Source organism: Carassius auratus, unplaced genomic scaffold (assembly GCF_003368295.1).
Source record: "Carassius auratus strain Wakin unplaced genomic scaffold, ASM336829v1 scaf_tig00033420, whole genome shotgun sequence".
Lineage (NCBI taxonomy): Eukaryota > Metazoa > Chordata > Actinopteri > Cypriniformes > Cyprinidae > Carassius > Carassius auratus.
The window spans coordinates 36,061-55,894 of NW_020526078.1; the positions used below are offsets into that span (position 1 = coordinate 36,061).

General features: G+C 38.3%; 1 protein-coding gene across 1 annotated transcript; it reads left to right on the top strand.

Moving 5' to 3' along the window:
* The first annotated feature begins 2,960 nt into the window (after positions 1–2,960).
* Positions 2,961–19,343, top strand: LOC113081219 (butyrophilin subfamily 1 member A1-like). The gene is made up of 11 exons (XM_026253299.1): positions 2,961–3,172; positions 4,688–4,741; positions 13,059–13,421; positions 14,925–15,218; positions 15,644–15,736; positions 15,826–15,846; positions 16,077–16,115; positions 16,366–16,386; positions 17,093–17,131; positions 18,160–18,201; positions 18,312–19,343. Exons 2-11 carry the CDS (start codon positions 4,690–4,692, stop codon positions 18,950–18,952), a joined length of 1,605 nt encoding a protein of 534 aa, XP_026109084.1. The 5' UTR covers positions 2,961–3,172; positions 4,688–4,689; the 3' UTR covers positions 18,953–19,343.
* The last annotated feature ends 491 nt before the right edge of the window (positions 19,344–19,834 follow it).

A 19,834-nucleotide genomic window follows, 5' to 3' on the forward strand; every position in this document is an offset into this window, starting at 1 on the left:
GTAGTGTAAGGAAAATACACTTTTCTTATAGTTCACGGTGTGCATGCTTTCATTTGTGTTGTTTACTGTAATACACAATGCCTAACATGATTCCTGATTCTGAGTTTTGATTTGATCTCCGTGTTTTCTCTCAGGAGAATGGTCTGTGTATTAGTCAGCTTTGCTTGTGATCTGTGGCCAGAGTTTGTTACAGAAGAGAATCAGTTTGATGTGGAAGTGTAAGGTTTGACACATGACTGGTGTGTTTTGTTCTAAGTGTTCTGAAGTCACTGATCAGTTTGACAGGAGCAGAAGAAAGTGAGATACCCTTCAGAGATGCTGTTCAACAGGTCGGTCTACATCTTTGTCCTCGTTTGACGGCTGGATGTGATGCTGTCAGAAAAAACTCCGTAAATTAAGTTTCTGTTTCATGCAACACTGTTTCCTAACCAGGAAGGATTTGACACATTTGAAGATAAAAATATAAGAGAACAAAATAAATGTAATGATGCTCGTTACTTGTCATGATTATAGTTGATGAGGACAAAAAAAAAATCCCCAAACCGTCAGATTCGTAACAGATCATAGCAGTGATTTCTCAGTTACTAATCCTGAGCTGTCTGTAGGTGGCGCTCTCTCTGTCTGTCAGACTATCAGTGTTGAGATATAGCAGAGCTTAGGGTGACCACCTGCTAATAAGCCCAAGGGGGGACAAGGGGTATGTTTGTGAGGGACAATGTGGGACTCCCCATGGACAGACTCACTGATAGTGATTTACCCATTTCTAGCACATAACACTTTACATGGTATATTAATAATGCCCTATTCCCCTAAACATGTGTAATTGCTGATGTATGCTCATAACAGAATTGACAGATGCACTTCCACTTACGATTTACTTTAGCTATTTTATTTATTTTTCATTACAATTTATTCACTTTAAATAAATTATAGTATAGATTTATAGGATTCAAATGAATTGTAGCTGCTCAACACCACAGGAACAGTTAAAAAAAAAGTCTAACATCACAACTCAAGGGAAGGGAATTCACTCATTCACTAATCCCTATATAGTGTATGGCAGTTGAGTTCACTATATCAGGAGGGAGTGAACCAATAAATAAGTGAACGGATTCGGACAGTGACGTATAGCCTACACTGCGCGTGAGACTTGGAGCTGTTGCAAAAACATTGCCATGTGTACCTTTATTTTACATGTACCTAATTTTAGAAAATAATACTAATAGCAATAATACTCAAAATTACTTTATATTGCAGTTATACATACCTCCCGCGTCAGCTTTGTGGTTTCATAGATGGTATATAATAAAAAAAATGTAATGTTTGTTCATAATCATTAAATGCTATTAAAATAAAGTACTGAGAACAAAAATAAACACACATAAACGTTCATAATTCTGTATTTATTATGTTTAGCATCTTGACACTCGCTCAAGCAGGGTTTTGAGCTCAGATAAGATGGTTCTTGATCGTCCTCAGGCGACCGTTAATTTTACATCGGAATACCTGTTATTAACGGAAACAAAATTTAGTATCCACCAAATTATAATCATTTTTGTAAGTTAACAACTATGCCACCTCAGTAAATTAGTCAAATATTAAACTGAATTATTGTCTACATAACATATTTTAATATAAATAATGTAGGAAAAACGTTAAAACAGAAATAATAAAGATGTAAACTTCATCTCTCATTCAAACTCTCTCGCTCCCGCTCTCGCAGTAGTGCTGAACTGTCAAGTAATGTTCGTTTGGCTGCCTGGGGCTCGAGGATATAGAGCCATCAACTTTCTTTGAGCAAGCATTGATTATGCGTGACACAGTCTCAATTTGTGGGACGCATGAATTGGGCTTTAAACGCTGTGCGCGCATGCGCTACCCGGGACGGGTGGTCACCCTAGCACAGGGGCGGAGCCAGAAGATGTAAACATTCGGGGCTTAGCCCAAACCTAGGGGGCTGCAGGGGTGTACTCCGTAGGGGAGATTTTTTTCCCCCACGTTTATGTCAGCTAAATGCACTATTTTTCAGGCTGTTTGAGATAACAGAATGCATAAAAATCTATACACTATCTGGGAAAATGATGGTTACTCAGAAAAAAAAAATATTCACCCAGTAGAGCCTACAAACTATTTTGTATTTAATTGTTCTCCAGCTATATTTCTCAATTAATCTATCTTCTTATCCCACTAATGTGCCGAGAACAGTTGTAAAACATGCCCTGAAATAACTTAGCATTTGATACATAGGGATATATTGCTTTTGAATCTCTCTCTGGCCGGTGAGGTTTGCTGTTACGAGTTCCTTTTAAAAAAAAAATGTTATGTCCATAATGCTAATTTCAGGCGGTTAGTCAGTGAGCTCGCTACGACGGCGGTGAAATAAAAAGCCCACCAGCCCCTAATGACAACGACGAAGAAGATGATTTATATTCTTCTTCGTTAGTTTTTATCGGCAGTTGGCAAACAAGCGAAGTGATGCGTGATGCTTTACCGTCCGCCACAACGCACAGTAAAAGAGCTTTTGTTTCTTTTTTTTTTTGCCGCTCCAGTCTGAGAGACTGAGAGGAAATGAAACAAAGTTGAAGTTATTTTAAAAAAGCTAAAAGATTCGGGGCTTTTGACAAAACATTCGGGGCTTAAGCCCCATTAGCCACCCCCCCGCTCCGCCCCTGCCCTAGCAGAGCTGTTAATAATGCCATGAATTAAAACACACAAACATGCAAGTTATATCAGGCATTTTCCTTAATCCTGTCACTATTTTGGTCTTTTGCTTGTTAATATGAACTCCAGTATAACACTGTTATAAAAAAAAACCGAATATCTCAAATGTAAAATCCCCACAGCTGTTCTTCTCAATCTAACGCACAGCATATTTCGGTCTTTCCTCTCATGTGATGTTGTTTATCTGCAGGGAAATGAACAAATCATCATGTGCATCACGCGCCTCACAGCACACACACACACACACACACACACATCGCAAATATCATTGCTCACAATCATATCGCATATAAAGCTATTCATCATCTGACCGTGTAGAAAAGAAAGTAAGACGAAAGGAGCACGCCTGGATTCTCACTGATCTGTGTGATCTGTAGCTTACCGTTTATATTCACACTTCTCTTACTTTTGACTTCTGTGATTTACTGTAACGGAGGATTCGTTGTCTCCGGTGAGTTTGCTTTTCTCATTGAACAGTCTGATCAGTTATCTCTCTGTTAACACTTTTTGATTGAGCATCAGTAACTCAGTGGCTGTGTGTGCGTGATCTCTGAAACCTTCAGATATAAAACAAATGAAACTCATGGAAGCCCGTTTCCGCTAATTAATAAAAAATAAAAAATAAAATAGAAAAATTGTATTGCTACTTTTTATATATCTCCGTTGTTACAAACTATCCTCTACTGGGGTGAGCTGTAACATGGGACAGATTAATTAATATCCGCACTTTCAATTTATGCAAAGAAAATGAAGAAAATATAATGATTAGCTTTGAAAAGATTAACAATTTAAAGTGACAAAATTAATTAAATTAAGTTTTTTAGAAACATTGTCTATTCTTCTCAACCAGTTTTTTTATATGACCAAATTGTTAGGTGTGATGTGATGTATGATGTGACTAGGTCTGTGGATGATGGCCTGATGATGTTACCACGCCCAAAATCAAATGCTTTAAAGAGAACTGTTATTTATCCTGCCATCAATCATTGGAATAATTGCCCATTGAATATACGTAAAATGTATGGCAAATGAATATACGTAAAATGTATGGCAAAGACTCTTTTAGGTACCATCTGAGAATGCACTTTCAAATTGTGAGTAAGGAAAGGACATATTTATTTTATGAATGTAATACTGTAATCATTTATTCAGACTAATCTATAATGATGTGTATTGATGTATATAATGTTATAGTGCTATACTGTTTTTATATTAACATTATGTGATTTCTTTTTGTTGTGGACCCCAGGAAGACTAGCTCGTTCACTTTAGTGACAGCTACTGGGGATCCATTTTACAATAAACAATAAACATTAAACAAAAACATTTTATTCTTTAGGATTTTATCACAAAAATAATCGCTATATGGTTGTTTGTGAGAGACAGAGAGAGGGATGTACTGTTACTGTATTCCTATCACACAATTAGGGCTCGTTCACTCTCTGTGTTGCTCTCCACCCATTTTATGTCAATTTTGGAATATCACGTAAAAAAAAAAAAATGCCGGATGAAGATGCCAAGATGTACATAAATTCTAAAAAACTTACCTCATTTATTACATAAATCCCTTGATGCACAACAAAAACCTGACATGGCTTTGCCACAACGGAGGATGTGATTGGATAACTGGACTCACTGGAGGTTTAACTATACAGCTACAGCATAGCAAACTGTTATAGCATGTGAAGTGAAGTATCAACTTAAACTAGAGAAACAGCTAAGCTTATGTAAGTCAAATGATTGTTTACAACACAATGAAAATAAAATAAAAATTTTAATCAAAAATACCTTTTTAAAATCCTTTTTTTTTTTGGTCTTAAAATCTACTATGCTGCTCACAGTCACATGACATTTGTACCGTAAGCTCAAAAATGTGATGGGAGTGTATGATATACATGACAGTTTTAGATCACTTCCCCATCTACACTTTTCTGGAATCTCCCTCAGAGTCTGTGTATTTCCACAGGCATGTTGCTGATAATTGTGGTTTTACTGGTGAATCTCCAAATAGAGACTTCAGGTAAGAACATGCTTGGATTTCATTCATCTTAATTGCCTCTGAGTAATTCATACACATTATTAATTTCTATTGGATATCTTGGTTACTATTAAATATAGACTGTACTTATGTTAGGGTAAAGTGACAGTAAACTCTACACCAGTGGTTTTCAATCTGTACGATGGTATTGCAGGTGGGCCGCCAATTACTATTCAAATAAATAATAATATTGTTAATATATGTAAAAATGAAAATAAAAATAAAAGTCATAACATAATAACATAATTTCAAATATATAATTAAATAACAAAAAATAAATATTAAAATGTTACTATGCTTTCACTATTCGAGCTCGCTGATTGGTTAAAGAATAAACCGCCAATTTATCTTAGATATTTTTGCTGCTAGCTTCTGAGTACTAAGTTATTATCCCAACAATAGCGGGGACAGTTCATTTTTTTTGCAGTGGGCCGCGCAAACATGTGTAAGGTTGTGTGGGCCGCGAGTTGAAAAAGATTGGGAATCAATGCTCTACACTATGGATGTAATCACACCAGGTGTTCTGAACCACACCCGAGCATGTTTGACCCCCGGAGCCCGGTTCGTTTGACTAGTGTGAGCACTCTGCTCTTGGGCGTGGTTGGTTTTAGCCGGCCCTAGCCCGGGTGAAAAAGGTGGGCACAGTACGTATGTAGTGTAAACACTAATCACCTGTGAGCATGGAAAATATTCTGTTCTGTGTGCTCTACTGTCATCATTACGACTGCAAATATAATCTATTACTACTACTACAGTTTTCAATAAATGTAATTAAATCAAGTATATTTAGGTTTATAATGGCTCTGGTTCTTACCTTATTGATGAACAGGAAATGTAGTTTGCAAGTAAAGCTGCAAATTATTTAATTAACCTCAGCTACCTGAGTGTCTAACAAAGTGTTCAAGTCTATGCAAAAGAATGTTAATAACTAATACTGATAGAACCATGATCAGATTATAGGAGCAGGTCATTTGTAACTCTAATTATAGCAGTCTCAGTACTAGTGATGTGTGGATCGATACTAATTTATCAATATTTATGATCCTAACATCTTCTGCTCTAGTATCGATTCTCATATAAAAAGATTGATATTTAAACTTAGTCATTTGGAGTGAGTGTTTATGTTATCATAAGTAACTTGCTGTCACCAGATAAGTCTAATTATATCTGGTTATGGGAAGGAACTACTTCTCCTTCCGCTGGTCAGTTCTGTGTGCACTGCGGCTCTGTGACGCAGCCGGCCACTGCAGCCCTTTAATTTCCTGCAACAAAGACTGCAGACTGCAGAGTGACTATGGCTGACCACAAAAGAAGTAATGTCTGGCTGTATTTTAGCTGTAAAGACTGCAGTGACGCTGTGTGTGGAAAGACAAACCTTGCTAAACATCTGAGGAAAAGTAGCGGCAATCTGAGGAGGTGGTCCAGGGCGAGAAGACACAAGGTGCTAGGGCAAGACAAACTTCATTCAGTGAGTCATTTGGCAGCAGTGGCAGATTTTATCCAGGTACAGAGAGATAACGTGATGGTTGCATTATCACTGACTGTGGGAAAGTTATTCACGTCTGTTAAGGCTTTCGTTTTTTAATGTTCAAGAGTTCCCTGGAATCCCAGCATTCTTACAACAAGCTAACAGAAAGCTCAAATTGTTCGAATAGAAAATTCAAGTAAAACATGAAGTAAGCTATCCTAATGAAATAAATGCAACAATGAGTAGATTTCTCGAGATCAGTGCTAAGAGAGGCTGCACATAGCCCATAGTCATGGCATAGAGGACAGTAGACAAAATAACAATTTCTACCTCCATCTGTATTCTTTACTTCTGTATCTATCTTTAGCATACAGTGCAGTGTGGCTTCATCAGTCAAACTGCCCTGTGTATCTATGTTGTTTGTAGATGATTCACATGTAGATGGGCACTTTCCTGCCAAGCAATATGAAATACCTCTAGTTTTGTTTTCCTCCAGCTGCGCTCCATTTTCCAGGCTGCTCTCTTCAGGGTGCGAGTATGCTCATTATACCATGGTGTCAGACTTTTGTCCTCAATCTCCTTTAAGCGTAAATAAGCAGATTTATTTTAAATGCTAGAAAAAAGAGCGTCCAAGGTTTCTGTTACATCATCAAGATGTTCTTAGTTTTTGGATGTGCTAAAGAAGTTAGCTAAATCAGGAAGATAACTTAAAAAGCAGTCTTTTGTGGTAGACGTGATGGTTCTTCGATACTAGTAACAAGAAATAGAATTGACAGTTTTAGCTATATGAAGTTTACACAGAACTAAATAATGATCTGAGATATATCACTTGGCTGCATAATTTCAACACTATCAACATCAATTCCATGTGACAGTATTAAATCTAGAGTATGATTTCGACAATGAGTAGGTCCTGAAACACGCGTTAACCTGGAGATTTTCTCATTCAGGGACTTGAGCTGGTCAAAACACTATGGGAACAATGCCACCAGATTTACCAATCCCACCATAGTGTGGTAGAGCACAGCTAAAGTAAAAGAAAGGAGCCAAAGTGGCACACAATGCAGGTAGGAAACTGTGCCTTGGTAGTAAAAAAACGGCATGGTTTTGTAGCGTACATTGTCACAAACAGAAAGAGACCATCCATTACAAAAAGTGAAAGATAGGCAGAAGATTTCATATTTTTTTTATATATGTGTGTTTTATGTTGAATGTGCCTGTATCTGCATTATTTGAGCGCAAATTAGCATGCCATTACTGTGTAATCAGTAATGTGAATTGAATTAATCACAGCTATCAATGTGAATGCCAACCAAATGAATAGAGTGTGATGAATTACTTTATGGTGTATTTATATGATTCAGGGTTTCCGCGGGGTCTTAAAAAGTCTAAAAAAGTCTAAAATTTCCAAATCACAATTTAAGGCCTTAAAAAGTCTTAAATTTGCTGGAGTATTGTGTTCTAGGTCTTAAATCATTTTAAACAGGTCTTAATTTTCCTACGTCCATGTAAATCTCATTGAAACGCTCCCGCAGCGCTTTGGAATGTTTTTTTTTAATTTAATCCGTGGTGTTGTAGTTCCTTATTTCGCTAGTCCAAATATAATTGGCTGTATTACGACTACAAAATAGACCAATATGCAACCACCAATCAGCTTTGAGCTTTCATGTTATTGGCGCGAGTCTCTTGGATACCACAGACAGATGTAAAACGGATTTTTTATTCAGCTATGGGGAAGTGTAAGTTTAGCGATACTTGGCTTGAGAAACCTGAATTTAGTGCTTGGTTAAAGTCAGTTGCAAACAATGTATTTGAAGCCTACTGCATCTTATGCAAGAAAGCAATTAAATTGGGAACGTTGGGTGTACGGGCGCTGGAGTCTCATGCAAAAAGTTATAAACATCTAACTGCTGTGAAGGGTCTCCAGCAAACGACAGCCATCAGCCAGTTCTTGCAAGTATCTGACGGCTCCAGCAATACTTCTACACTGCCTAGGCGAGGCCCACACAGTAGCTCCGCAACTCCCGCAATCGACCTCCGTGTCGCTTTTGGATCAGAGCCAACACTAAAAGCGGAGGTGCTCTGGGTTCTCCACACGGTGACTAGACACCAGTCCTACAGTGCGAATGAGGAAATCGGGGAATTGTTTCAAACGATGTTTCCGGACTCTGAGATCGCTAAATCCTTCAGGTGCGGGAAAGATAAAACGTCATACATTACGCGCTTTGGAATAGCGGATTTTATAAAAAGAGAACTAATTTCCAAAATCACAGGACCGTTCGTGCTGATGTTCGACGAAAGTCTGAATCGCACCACCAAAACGAAACAGCTGGACCTGCACATACGTTTTTGGGAGGGCGGGCAGGTGCAGTCAAGATACCTGGGATCCCAGTTCATGGGGCATGCAACAGCTGTCTTCAGTACTATGTTCAGTTTGAATAAATTAATTTAGTTTGCAAGTAATTTTGAGACTGCGTTTCCTTTGTACGTTTTTTTTATGTCGTGATATAGGTCTTAAATTTCATTCATAATGGTCTTAAAAAGGTCTTAAAAAGTCTTAAATTTGACTTTGTGAAACCTGCAGAAACCCTGTGATTACCATCTCTGTAACTTGCCATCTGCACATCAGCACATGATAGTTGACTATATGACCAGAATTCACTGTTAATACTGCATTTCTAGCAATCTCAGGATGTTCTGTAATTGGCATACAAAGTTAAATCTTTTTTATTTTTCTTACTCAAATTATTCCTATTGTATTTTTCTAGTGCTCAAATAAATCACTTATATGATATTTCTGTCTATTATTTTATAATTGAAAAAGTGGTATGTTTAATGACTAAAATAGTTTGTAGAATCCTTCAATACAGTTGGTAAATATTTTTTATATTTTGTGGTGGGGGGGGGGACTTGAAATAGCATCAGAAAAATGATTGCAGGAATCACATTTTTCATGGAATCTTCTTCAGATTTTAAATATAAACTCATGAGACATTTGACTTTCAACCCATTCAACCTTTTCTAGATTGGTACAGGACTTAATTTATGTATTTATATATCAAATAAAAAAACAATCAGTGTGTAAACAATATATTTTTCTCTTTTGATGTGTATAACATACTGAAGTAAGAAACTGTTACAATTTTAAGTTAGGTAGGGCACTTTCTGCTGTGAGTCCCATAATGGGGGGGTCTGGTTAACAGGTTAACTGGGTTGAGCTGGCGGTCTACGCACCGAGAAGTGGAAAGCTTCTACTTCAAGGTATACATTTTCCATGTAGAGGGAGCTCTGGATTGGAGGATGGTCTCAACAAACTTGGTTGAGAGACCAGAAGCTACGAGTTGTGCCCCCTCAGAGGCCACACCTATGTCTTCCACAGCTCCCACTGGCATTGAGAGATCTTATCCTCCACCTGTGAGAGGAGATCCCTCCTGATGGAAATCTCCCATGGAGAGCCATCAAAAAGTTAAATCAGGTCCGAGAACCATACTTGGCCCAGCCAGACTGGGGCTATTAGCAGCAGATGGACCCTGTCATGGAATGTGATCTGCATTGCAAACAGGTCCACCTGAGCCTAGCCAAAAACTCTCCATATCTACTTCACCACCACGAGGTGAAGCATCCATTTCCAGGGCTTCGGCCCCTGCCTCGACAGGATGTCTACTCCTATATTGAGATGCACAGAGATGTGAACTTCTCTCATCAAGAGGAGTTTGTCCTGGGACCACAGAAGGATCTGACGTGCCAGCTTGTAGGCACAAACACAGACCTCCCTGGTGATTCATATAGGAGACCATCACTGTGTTGTCGGTGTGCACCAACACATGATGATATCTTAGGCCGGTGACACACTGGCTGCATGGCGTGAGCGTGGCGTTTCTGCTGCGTGTCAGTTGCGTGGCGGCTGCTTCGCGTTTTCTGTGTCTTTACACACCAGAATCGTGCCTGATGAGGCGCTGGCGCGCTGCTGCCGGTGTAGGTGACATAGAGGGAGGCCGCCGACAGACCAGGCTCTTGTCTTCATGACAACAATATCAACTTTTTTTACACGCCTACACCTTCATGTTAAAGCATAAATATAAAGCCTATTGATAAAGGACACCGTCAACAGTATTGACTGCAAAATAGACTATGTTTGACAGGTGCAATATTTGGAAATCGATAATTATTTATTTATTTTTTAAATTACATTTATATCTGAATTTATGTAAACTTATAGACTTTCAAACATCAAAATGTCATTTTGTATTTGTGTACAAAATGACATATAAATATATTTTCCTATTCATTTTTCCTGGAAACGCTTCCAACACGCTTGCATGTCGCGTTAAAAATAGGCGTCGGTTCTATTTGTAGCATGCATGCATTTTCTGTGCATCTCACACAGGCAGTCTGCAAGCTGTAACCTGTTAACATGGGAGCCGAATAAAAAACTGATACGCCACGCATCCAGTGTGTCACCGGCCTTAGATCTTGGAGAAGGTATTTCAATGATAGAAACACGGCCAGCATTTCCAGCCGGTTGGTGTGCCACATGAGATGGCAACTGGTCCACAAACTGTGGGCTGACTGTCCACTCAAGCGTCTGTCGCTAGTGTTATTCAGGGATAAGGAGCTCCCAGCACTGGGCAAAATATGTCTATGGCATGAAGGCAGGGCAGCGTGACACTGAGCATGAAAAGTGGGTTTCCCCTTGGGAAACTGCTCTTACTTTTGTGACTGCAGTGAGGATTGACTCGATCTGAGCAGGAGAAAGACATGCCTGCATCATGATAGAATCCCACAACACGCTCAGATAAGTGGTCCTCTGTAATGGAGAAAGTAGGGCTGTGCAAAAAATCAAATGCGATTTTCATGCACATCTCATCAGTAAAGACGCTCCTGTTATTAGAAGTATATCATCAGCACGTGCGTTCAGATCAGGGTTGCCACGTTTTCACAACGAATCCTGCCCAGTTGCTTGCTTCTCACAACTAGTCCAAAACTAGCCCAATCACGTTTCCAGGAGGTTCCCCGAAACGTGATTGCTTTCCAGGATTAAAATTTAAGTTTTATGGCATGGTTGCCTTGGTAAAGTTCGCATTTTAGGGGCTAAATATCACGTTATTTGTATTGGGGTCGCTTCGACCCAAACATGAAAAACAACCACAGACTTGGCAACATTGGTTGGCATTTACTACACAGAGCCGTAATTCACTGACAATCTACACAAAATCGATTTTAAAATCGCTGGCGATTCTTTGTTGATTTTGAAAGCGATTTTGTGTCAGTTGTCGGTAGACTACGGCTCTGTGTAGTAACTGCCGCTCCACCTGAGCCAGTGTTGCCAAGTCTGCGGTTGTTTTTCATGTTCGCGGTTTGAAGCAACCCCAATACCAATAACGTAATATATTTATCCCCTAAAATGCGAATTTTACCAAGACAGCCATGCCAAAAAACAAACCGTATATTTTAACCCCGGGAAGCATTTATTTATTTATCTGGGAACCTCCTGGAATCGCTATTAGTTTTGGACTAGTTTTGTGAAGCAACAGGGCAGGATTTGTTGTGAAAACCTGGCAACCCTGATCTGAACACTCGTGCTGGAGATAATACTCCTAATTAAAGGAGCGTCTTTACTGATGAGATGTGCATGAAAATCGCACTCGATTTTTTGCACAGCCCTAGGAGAAAGCACAATTTTCTTGGCTTTATGTCTTAACCTCAGCTCTTTCATGTGAGAACGCCTCCTCAGTGCTAAACTGCCATCTGTTCAGATTGAGCTAATATCAACCAATTAATCATCAATGTGGTTGAGTATGCAGATGCCCTGGAGTCACAGAGGAGCCAGTACAGCATCCACACACTAGATAAAAGTGAAGGGTGAGAGTGTAAGACCTAAGAGAAGAACCCCTTTTGCCCCCTAATGCCAACCTATGGAACCTTCTGTGATGGAGAAGGATGGAGATGGGCCGAGCTCTAGGAATGGAGGCCTCAGCATAATGACTCTCTAAAGTGGGAGAAGGCCTCTACACCCCACGCTAACCTGCGTAGCGGAGCTCTGGCAAGCGGAGGCCTCAGAAACTCTCTGTATTGAGAGGGGACCTGACAACACTCAGAAAAACGCCCACTCTTGGAGTAGAGGCCTCAGCTTGACAAAACTCTCTAAAGCGAGAGGAGGCCTCTCGCAATGCAACCTTCCATTCTTATTTGGAACAGTGAAGTACTGGCTGTAGAACTCGGACTCCCTGTTGAGATGAGGGACCACCTCTTGATACTGAACTCTGGTATAATCAAAGTGGATAGATTGGTGCCCTGAAGCGGCGAACCGGCAGGGGATGGCTGAACTAGATGAAGACTATCCAGTGAGAATGGTGGTCTGCACAAATGCCTTCCACTATAAGCCTTCGGCCTGGGAATGCAACTCTAACTCTTAATTCAGGGGAGTATAAAAAGTGATGCTCCCTGATCAGAAGCTTGAAGACAGTAGGTTGGGATTGCTTTTGCCCAGCAGAAGAAGAAAGTCAAATACACCTAGGATGCTTCGAGGGTGAGTAGAAGATGGAACAATTTTAATTCTCAGGTGAACTGATAACACGGGATTCAGAGCGCGGTCACACTGAAGGCGTTCCATAGCTTTTCGTTACAGTTCGAGTTGCTGAGGGCAATACTAAACTCTACACTATCTGTACTACTCATTGCATGTCTATAACCACTAAGTCAAAATATAAGCAGATAAAAAAAATTATAATAATAGAACTAGCCAGTTTTGCACATTTGTAAATGTGACTGCACCTTAAATATTTGTTGTAAATGATTAATTAATTCTCTCTCTCTCTCTCTGTATCTCAGTGTCGTTGACTGTGGTGGTTCCTCCTGATCCTATAGTGGCTCATGTGGGATCCACAGTGATTCTTCCCTGCTGGATCTCTCCTCCTGAGAACGCTGAAGCTCTGGAGATCCGCTGGTACCGTCAGGATCAGTTCAGCAATCCTGTTCTCCTCTATAATCACGGAAAGATCCAGGACATCCAGGAGGAATCATACAGGAACCGAAGCTCTCTGGCTCTGCGGTCAGATCAGTCTGGTGGACTGAAGGATGGAGATGTCTCTCTACGGCTGGAGAAACTCACTTTTCAGGATGAAGGTCCATTTCACTGTTATGTGAGCGGAGAACATTCATATGGGAGTGAAGAGGTGGTTCTCAAAATCACAGGTGAGTAAGCATCTATACTGGAGTAAAGCCATATTCAGTCAAACATTAAAATTCTCCCCTGCATAATGAGGACTATGATTGAAGACACTCGCTGGGGATGCCTGCTCGTCAAAACTGTGTAGACGCAATAAAACCTCAGGCCAAAACATGCTTAAAAACAGCCTTTAAAACAAAATGCAAATGTTTTATTGAAAGTATAATATATATAAATGCAATTAACAATTCATCAAATAACATTAAATATGAAGTGTCTGTAAAATGCGTTCTTGTATTAATTTGCAGTTTAGTTTGTTTTATGGATGGCCAATTATGAGACTAAAAACATCTCTACAAATTACAAAACTGATTTGAGATCAGGTAAAAACCACTGGTCCTAGTTTAATGGTTTGCCATTTGATTCCCTGAACAAAAAAAATAATAAAAAAAACTCAAGGAAAATAAATGATGAATCTCATATGAAAAGTAATTTTTATAAAAATTAAATTAAATATTAATTAAATATTGTGGCCACATTAATCATGTAGCGAAAAATCTGATATCATGACAGTCCAAAATTCCCATACATAATGATTGCTGCAATGTTTGTAAATAATAATAATTATAATAATAATAAAAAAAAACTTTTTCTATTTTAGACACAGATAGAATTTAGTAGTCTGTTCCTGATGTGTGGTTTACCTTGAATAAATCAAATCATTGTCCATAATAAAGTCGGATACGCCAATTCTTTTCCACTTGGCATTGCAAATAACAAAATAAAATTAAATAAAGGAAAATATAACTTAAACGTAAGTTTGTTTCTTCATTAATAAAAAAAAAATATATCATTCAAACAAACTGTTAAGGTACGATCATAATTTCCTGCACCTTCAACACAGTACGCACAGCACGGTCAGAGATTGTTTGACCTTCCATTGCACACCTGTAACTCATCAGCGGTTGGCTTAAATGTACTCAAAAATTCTCATATGTGCTCTAGTGTCACAAACACAAATTACAATTAAATGGCTCCAACAAACTTTAAATAACTATATGTCAACTAGCAGTCTGTCTGCTTATCTGTGAACACTTTATTTTGATGAACATTCTGCTGACTATTTAAGTAACATTTTGCAAGTGCATGTCTACTTATTTTACTAACCCTAACCCTAACCTAACAGTCTACTAACAAGAGCCACAATTTGTTTTCCACAGAACCGGGCTACTTTTAAACTTTTGTCTCAATCCCATTGCAACCCTGTTTCAAGACCCTGGACAGACATTTAAAGCTCAGAACACAATTACTGTGTAAGACAATATACTTGCATTTTACAAGATGCTTTTATCCAAAGCAACTTACATTGCATTCAGGCTAATAATTTTACATGTGTTCCCCTAACATGTGGATTTGAACCCCCAAACTTTGCACTTGCTAACGCATTTCTTTACCACTTTATACTTACTGTATGTAAGCTAGTCTTTGTGTCTGGAGAAGATCTGAGCATCTGTCTCTCCTCTCTTCAGCTTTAGGATCCGCTCCTGTCCTGTCTCCAGAGTCTCTAGATGATGGTCGTGTGAACATCAGCTGCAGGTCCAGTGGCTGGTATCCAGAGCCCAGTGTCTCCTGGACGTCAGATGAAGGAAGGGTTCTCCGTCCTGGAGGAACATCTCACACTCGTGGAGCAGATGAGATGATCTCTGTCCACAGCTGGACGGCCGTCTCTCTCTCAGACGCTCAACTGGTCTCATGTTCAGTCTCTCTCAGAACTGGAGAATTAAAAGAAGGAAGACTGAGCATACAGGGCATTGTGTCTTCAGGTTAGAGAACATGGATATTTGTAGATACCACAAACAAAGTGATCAGATTAGCTTAAATGCTAGGCCTGTGATCGTTTCCATTAGGTTTTTTTTCCAAAGTTTCCAAAGTTACATTTTAAGCAAATAAAATTAATTTATAAATATAGTTTATTTCAAATAAATCAGCATACATTCTGCATGTGACTTTTTATTCTGCTCCACCAATAAAAATTTTTTTTTTAAAGTCAGTTTCTCTTACTTTACCATCCAATCAATAAAATCAATCCATATCCCATACATTGTGTTCTCAGTCCTTTTCCAGAAGAAAAATGGGTTGCGAATAGTATTTTAATTATGCAAAAGTTTCAAAAATATGTTTCTACTTACTGTAATTGATTTATATTTTTGAAGGTGTTTAGATTCGTCTGCTTTCTGTTTTTTTCTAGGTCCATGGAAGGCTCTCTTCCTTACGTTTATCATCTGTGCTCTTCTGGGTTTGGTTGGATTCATTCTTTACAAATACAGACACAAACTAACAGGTACAATCTCGTTCAAACAACTGGCATGATTATATCTTCAGATGTTTTTATGCAGGTATTTTATGCTTAAGTGTTGATTTTTTTTTCAGGGAAGGAACCAGTCAAAGAAAGTAAGTAGACTACGTTCATCACTTTAACATCCAAAAATTAATTAAACATTTGAATATACTTCTATTGTTCTTATTTGTAAGTTGCTTTGGATAAAAGCTTCTGCTAAATTATTATATGCAAATGTAAATTAATTTAGCTTAACATCAGAATTTATTGCGGTTGATTAAGTGGAGTATTTGTGTAAATAAATGGGTAATTAAACCCTCAAAACGAAAATCTCTTATTTCAGTTTGTGAGGAGGAAACTATGGAGAGACTGACCAAAGAAGGTATTTAAAGAAGTTTATCTTTGCAGTACTTTTATAACGGCAGCTGCTGAAGTGACCCAATACATGTCAAATAAACTCATATGCATGTTTTAGCAGAAATCTTTCTTTCACAAATGTGAATATAAATCACTTTATATAAGAAATGTCCTTCTAATACATGCTAAGAAATGTAGATGCTCACAATTACAGCTGTAGTGTTCTTTGTCTAAAACCTTAAATTATTTGTTTTTGTTTTTATCAACAAATTCAGATGAACCAAAGAAAGAACCAGGTATGACATCATCTCAGTTACATATTCATATACAGTATTTGTAAAGCTTGTTCATTCCACCCTGTACATCTCCTTCACTTTGCTTCTTGAATAAAAAAAAAAAAAAAAAAGTATAATTTTGCTTGATAGTTTAAAGTCAAAATACTCCAATAATACAGAGCGACGATCTACTGAATAATAACATGATAACATAATAAACAGCTTTGGTATTCTAAGGTAAAATGGGATGGTTTTGCATTTAAGCCATTTAAAATGCTGCATTCAAGAGTAACAGCAAACCACTGCTTTTTGTTTCTTATTTATAGAAGATTAGAAAATACAACTGATAATCAAGAACATTTGCCATTATCTGATCTGACTGTTTTGAAAGTCTGACACAACTAAAGAAATTTATATTTTTATGCCAGTTAATGCACAAAATAGATGAACATTACGATCAGTGTGATGCTTGTATCAGACAAACCCAAAACTGAAACAAGTTATTGGCAGAATGACCTGACAGTACTTTAACACAAATGAGCTGGAGTGCAGGGGTTATTGATGAAACCCTGAGACTATGAAATTTCAACCCAGATAAAGGTTAACATCTAAATCAAATTCTGTCTGAAAGGGTTACATTTATTGTGGTTTACAGAGTTTACAGAGTCTGGAGTATTTATGAAGCACATTAATAATTAACTTTTACTTTGAAATTTTCTCGTTTTAGACTGTGAGGAGGGAACTCTGCAGATTCTGAGAAAGGAAGGTATTTGAATATATTTAGTTCTTTGCTATACTTACAGGAATTGTAACTGCTGAAGTTGCCATGCTCTTGAGGAAGAAAGGTGCACAAATACAAAGATACTCCAATATAGCATTTCATTAAAAGAAGAAGATCCATACAAAAAACAGGGAAACACAAGAAGAATGCACAAAGACAATACAATAACCAGCAAGGACTAAACAGAAATGAGGGGTACTTATACAAAAGCAAGAGAGGGACTAATGACTAAATTAACATGGCATAGGTGAACAGAATGAACTAAGGGAACTAAGGAAAACTAGGTCACGAAACAGAACAGACACAAGGTCCATATTGTGTCAGTACTCCCCCAGATCTTGCTCCAGAACCTTTGTCTGTGCTGATCTTCATTTACAAACACGTCATTAAAATGAAGTGTAACAAGTGCTGCCGAAAACAGATATTCTGTGATAAAGTAATCCATATGAAAACACGTTGTCTGTTTTTCATGTCTCCCTTCGCACGCCCCCGGGCTGAACGCTCTATTCAGATTCAAACTGAAGCGCGGCTTGAATACGCCCACACAGAAGAAAAAGCAGCGAGACTGTTCAAGTTTTTTATTTTAATGTTTGCTTCGCGATGAGAGCAATAAGACATTATTCACCCCAAAAAGATGCTAACGCATTGTTTACCATGAAGTTGTGTGCGGAACAACCAATCAAAACTGACTATGTCAGTTGACCAAACAGAACACAGTATGCTACTGAAAGGTGGGGTTTAAGGAAACTGAATCTTTTGAACAGCTTCCCGTGAACCGTTTGGGGATCTCTGAGAATTGAGGTAATTTTAAAATGATATTTTGACAAAATGAAAATGTTTTTAACCTTGGATGGATTTAAACCTATTGTACAGGACTAATGTGACTATTACTAAATATGGGTAATTAACAATGCATAAATGTTTATGTAATATATTGATGTCATTTGTAGATGTCCTCAATTACAGCTTGTAGTTTTTCTTTCTCTAAAATCTCAAATTGTTTTACATTTTAGTTGTGGAAGACATCAATATAGAAGAACTGAGGAAACATGCAGGTGTGGAAATATAATTTTTTTATGTCTATAGATTATACAGTATATACATGTACATCTACATAGATTATAAGAGGATAAATAATTGCTGCTCATTTATTTTTTCCTCACAGATGAGATCACTATTGACCGTGAGCGTTCACATCCAGGTCTGATTGTTTCTAGAGACTGTAAAATGGTGATGTATCGTCCAGAATATAAACCCACTGGAGAGGGATTTCCATATGAATTATGTGCTTTTGGAGCCCAAAGGTTCACCTCTGGTCGTCACTATTGGGAAGTAGAGCTGTCACAAATAAATAGACCTACCAAAAACTTCTGGATAATTGGTGTGTTGAAACATGGAAACTTTACTAGAAGAGACAGATCTGCTTTAACTCCATCAGCTGGTTTCTGGTTCTTGTGTTCAGACGGTCCTCGTGGCTTTTACACCAACACTGATCCACCAGTTAAACTCTCTCTGACACCGAGACCTGAACGACTTGGAGTTCTGTTAGATTATGATCACGGTGAGCTGTCATTTTACAACGTCACAGAGAGAAAACATCTCCTGACCATCAGCAGCAGATTCTCTGGATCAGTTGTTCCTCTCTTCAATCCTGGTGTTGGTGATAAGAGTCCGATTACCATCCTGGATCTTCCAAAACCTGTAGAATCAGCTGTAGAATTAGTTGTAAAGTCCAGTGATAATCCAGAAACTGTAGAATCAGTTGCAGAGTCCAGACAGTCTTTAACAATAGCTCAGAAAGCCTGACTGACTAATGCAGTTTAAACAAATGGGTGAATGTACAATAAAATACCATGAACAATCTACAAAAATGTATTAGGATGTAGTAAGGTGCTGGGAACATCAAGCTCATGGGATTGTTTCTTATTAATCATGTGTACTTATAAAACATACAACTTGAACACAGTATCATCAATTCAACCAAAAGTCAATTTATGACAACTTCAGATGATGTCATCCAATCTTACAACGTCACAAGCACATTTGAATCCTCCTTGACCACTTCTACATACACACTATATTATGTGGGGAAGTTGTGGCCAAGTGGTTAGAGAGATTGACTCCTAACCCTAGGGTTGTGGGTTTGAGTCTCGGGCTGGCAATACCAAGACTGAGGTGTCCTTGAGCAAGACACTGAACCCCCAACTGCTCCCTGAGTGCCGCAGCATAAATGATGCCGAGTGTGTGTGTTCACTGCTCCGGGTGTGTGTACTTTGGGTTAAATGTAGAGCACTAATTCTGAGTATGGGCTACCATACTTGGCTGTATGTCACTTTCACCCTATAATAAATAAATGTGGACTTCAAATAAAGTTTTAAGATACACTTATTTGTAGCATCTGGACCAATCAGACACACCATTTTAAATTTGATTTAACAAATCACTTATTCATTAGATCAACAAATGAACACAGACCCCTCAGCCTACTAGGTGCCAGGATGTCTGCGAAAGACTCCAGACCACTGGTTAACATGGCAACTACAACCCCTCAGAAAGACATTTACTATCTGAAAGTATGTGGAGAGCATCTTCCTCCTAAGTTCTCTCTGAAACATACTGCTATAAACATTGACTCTTCTCTAATTAATTCATAGAAAAACCTTTCTTTGAATGAACACACATATACAT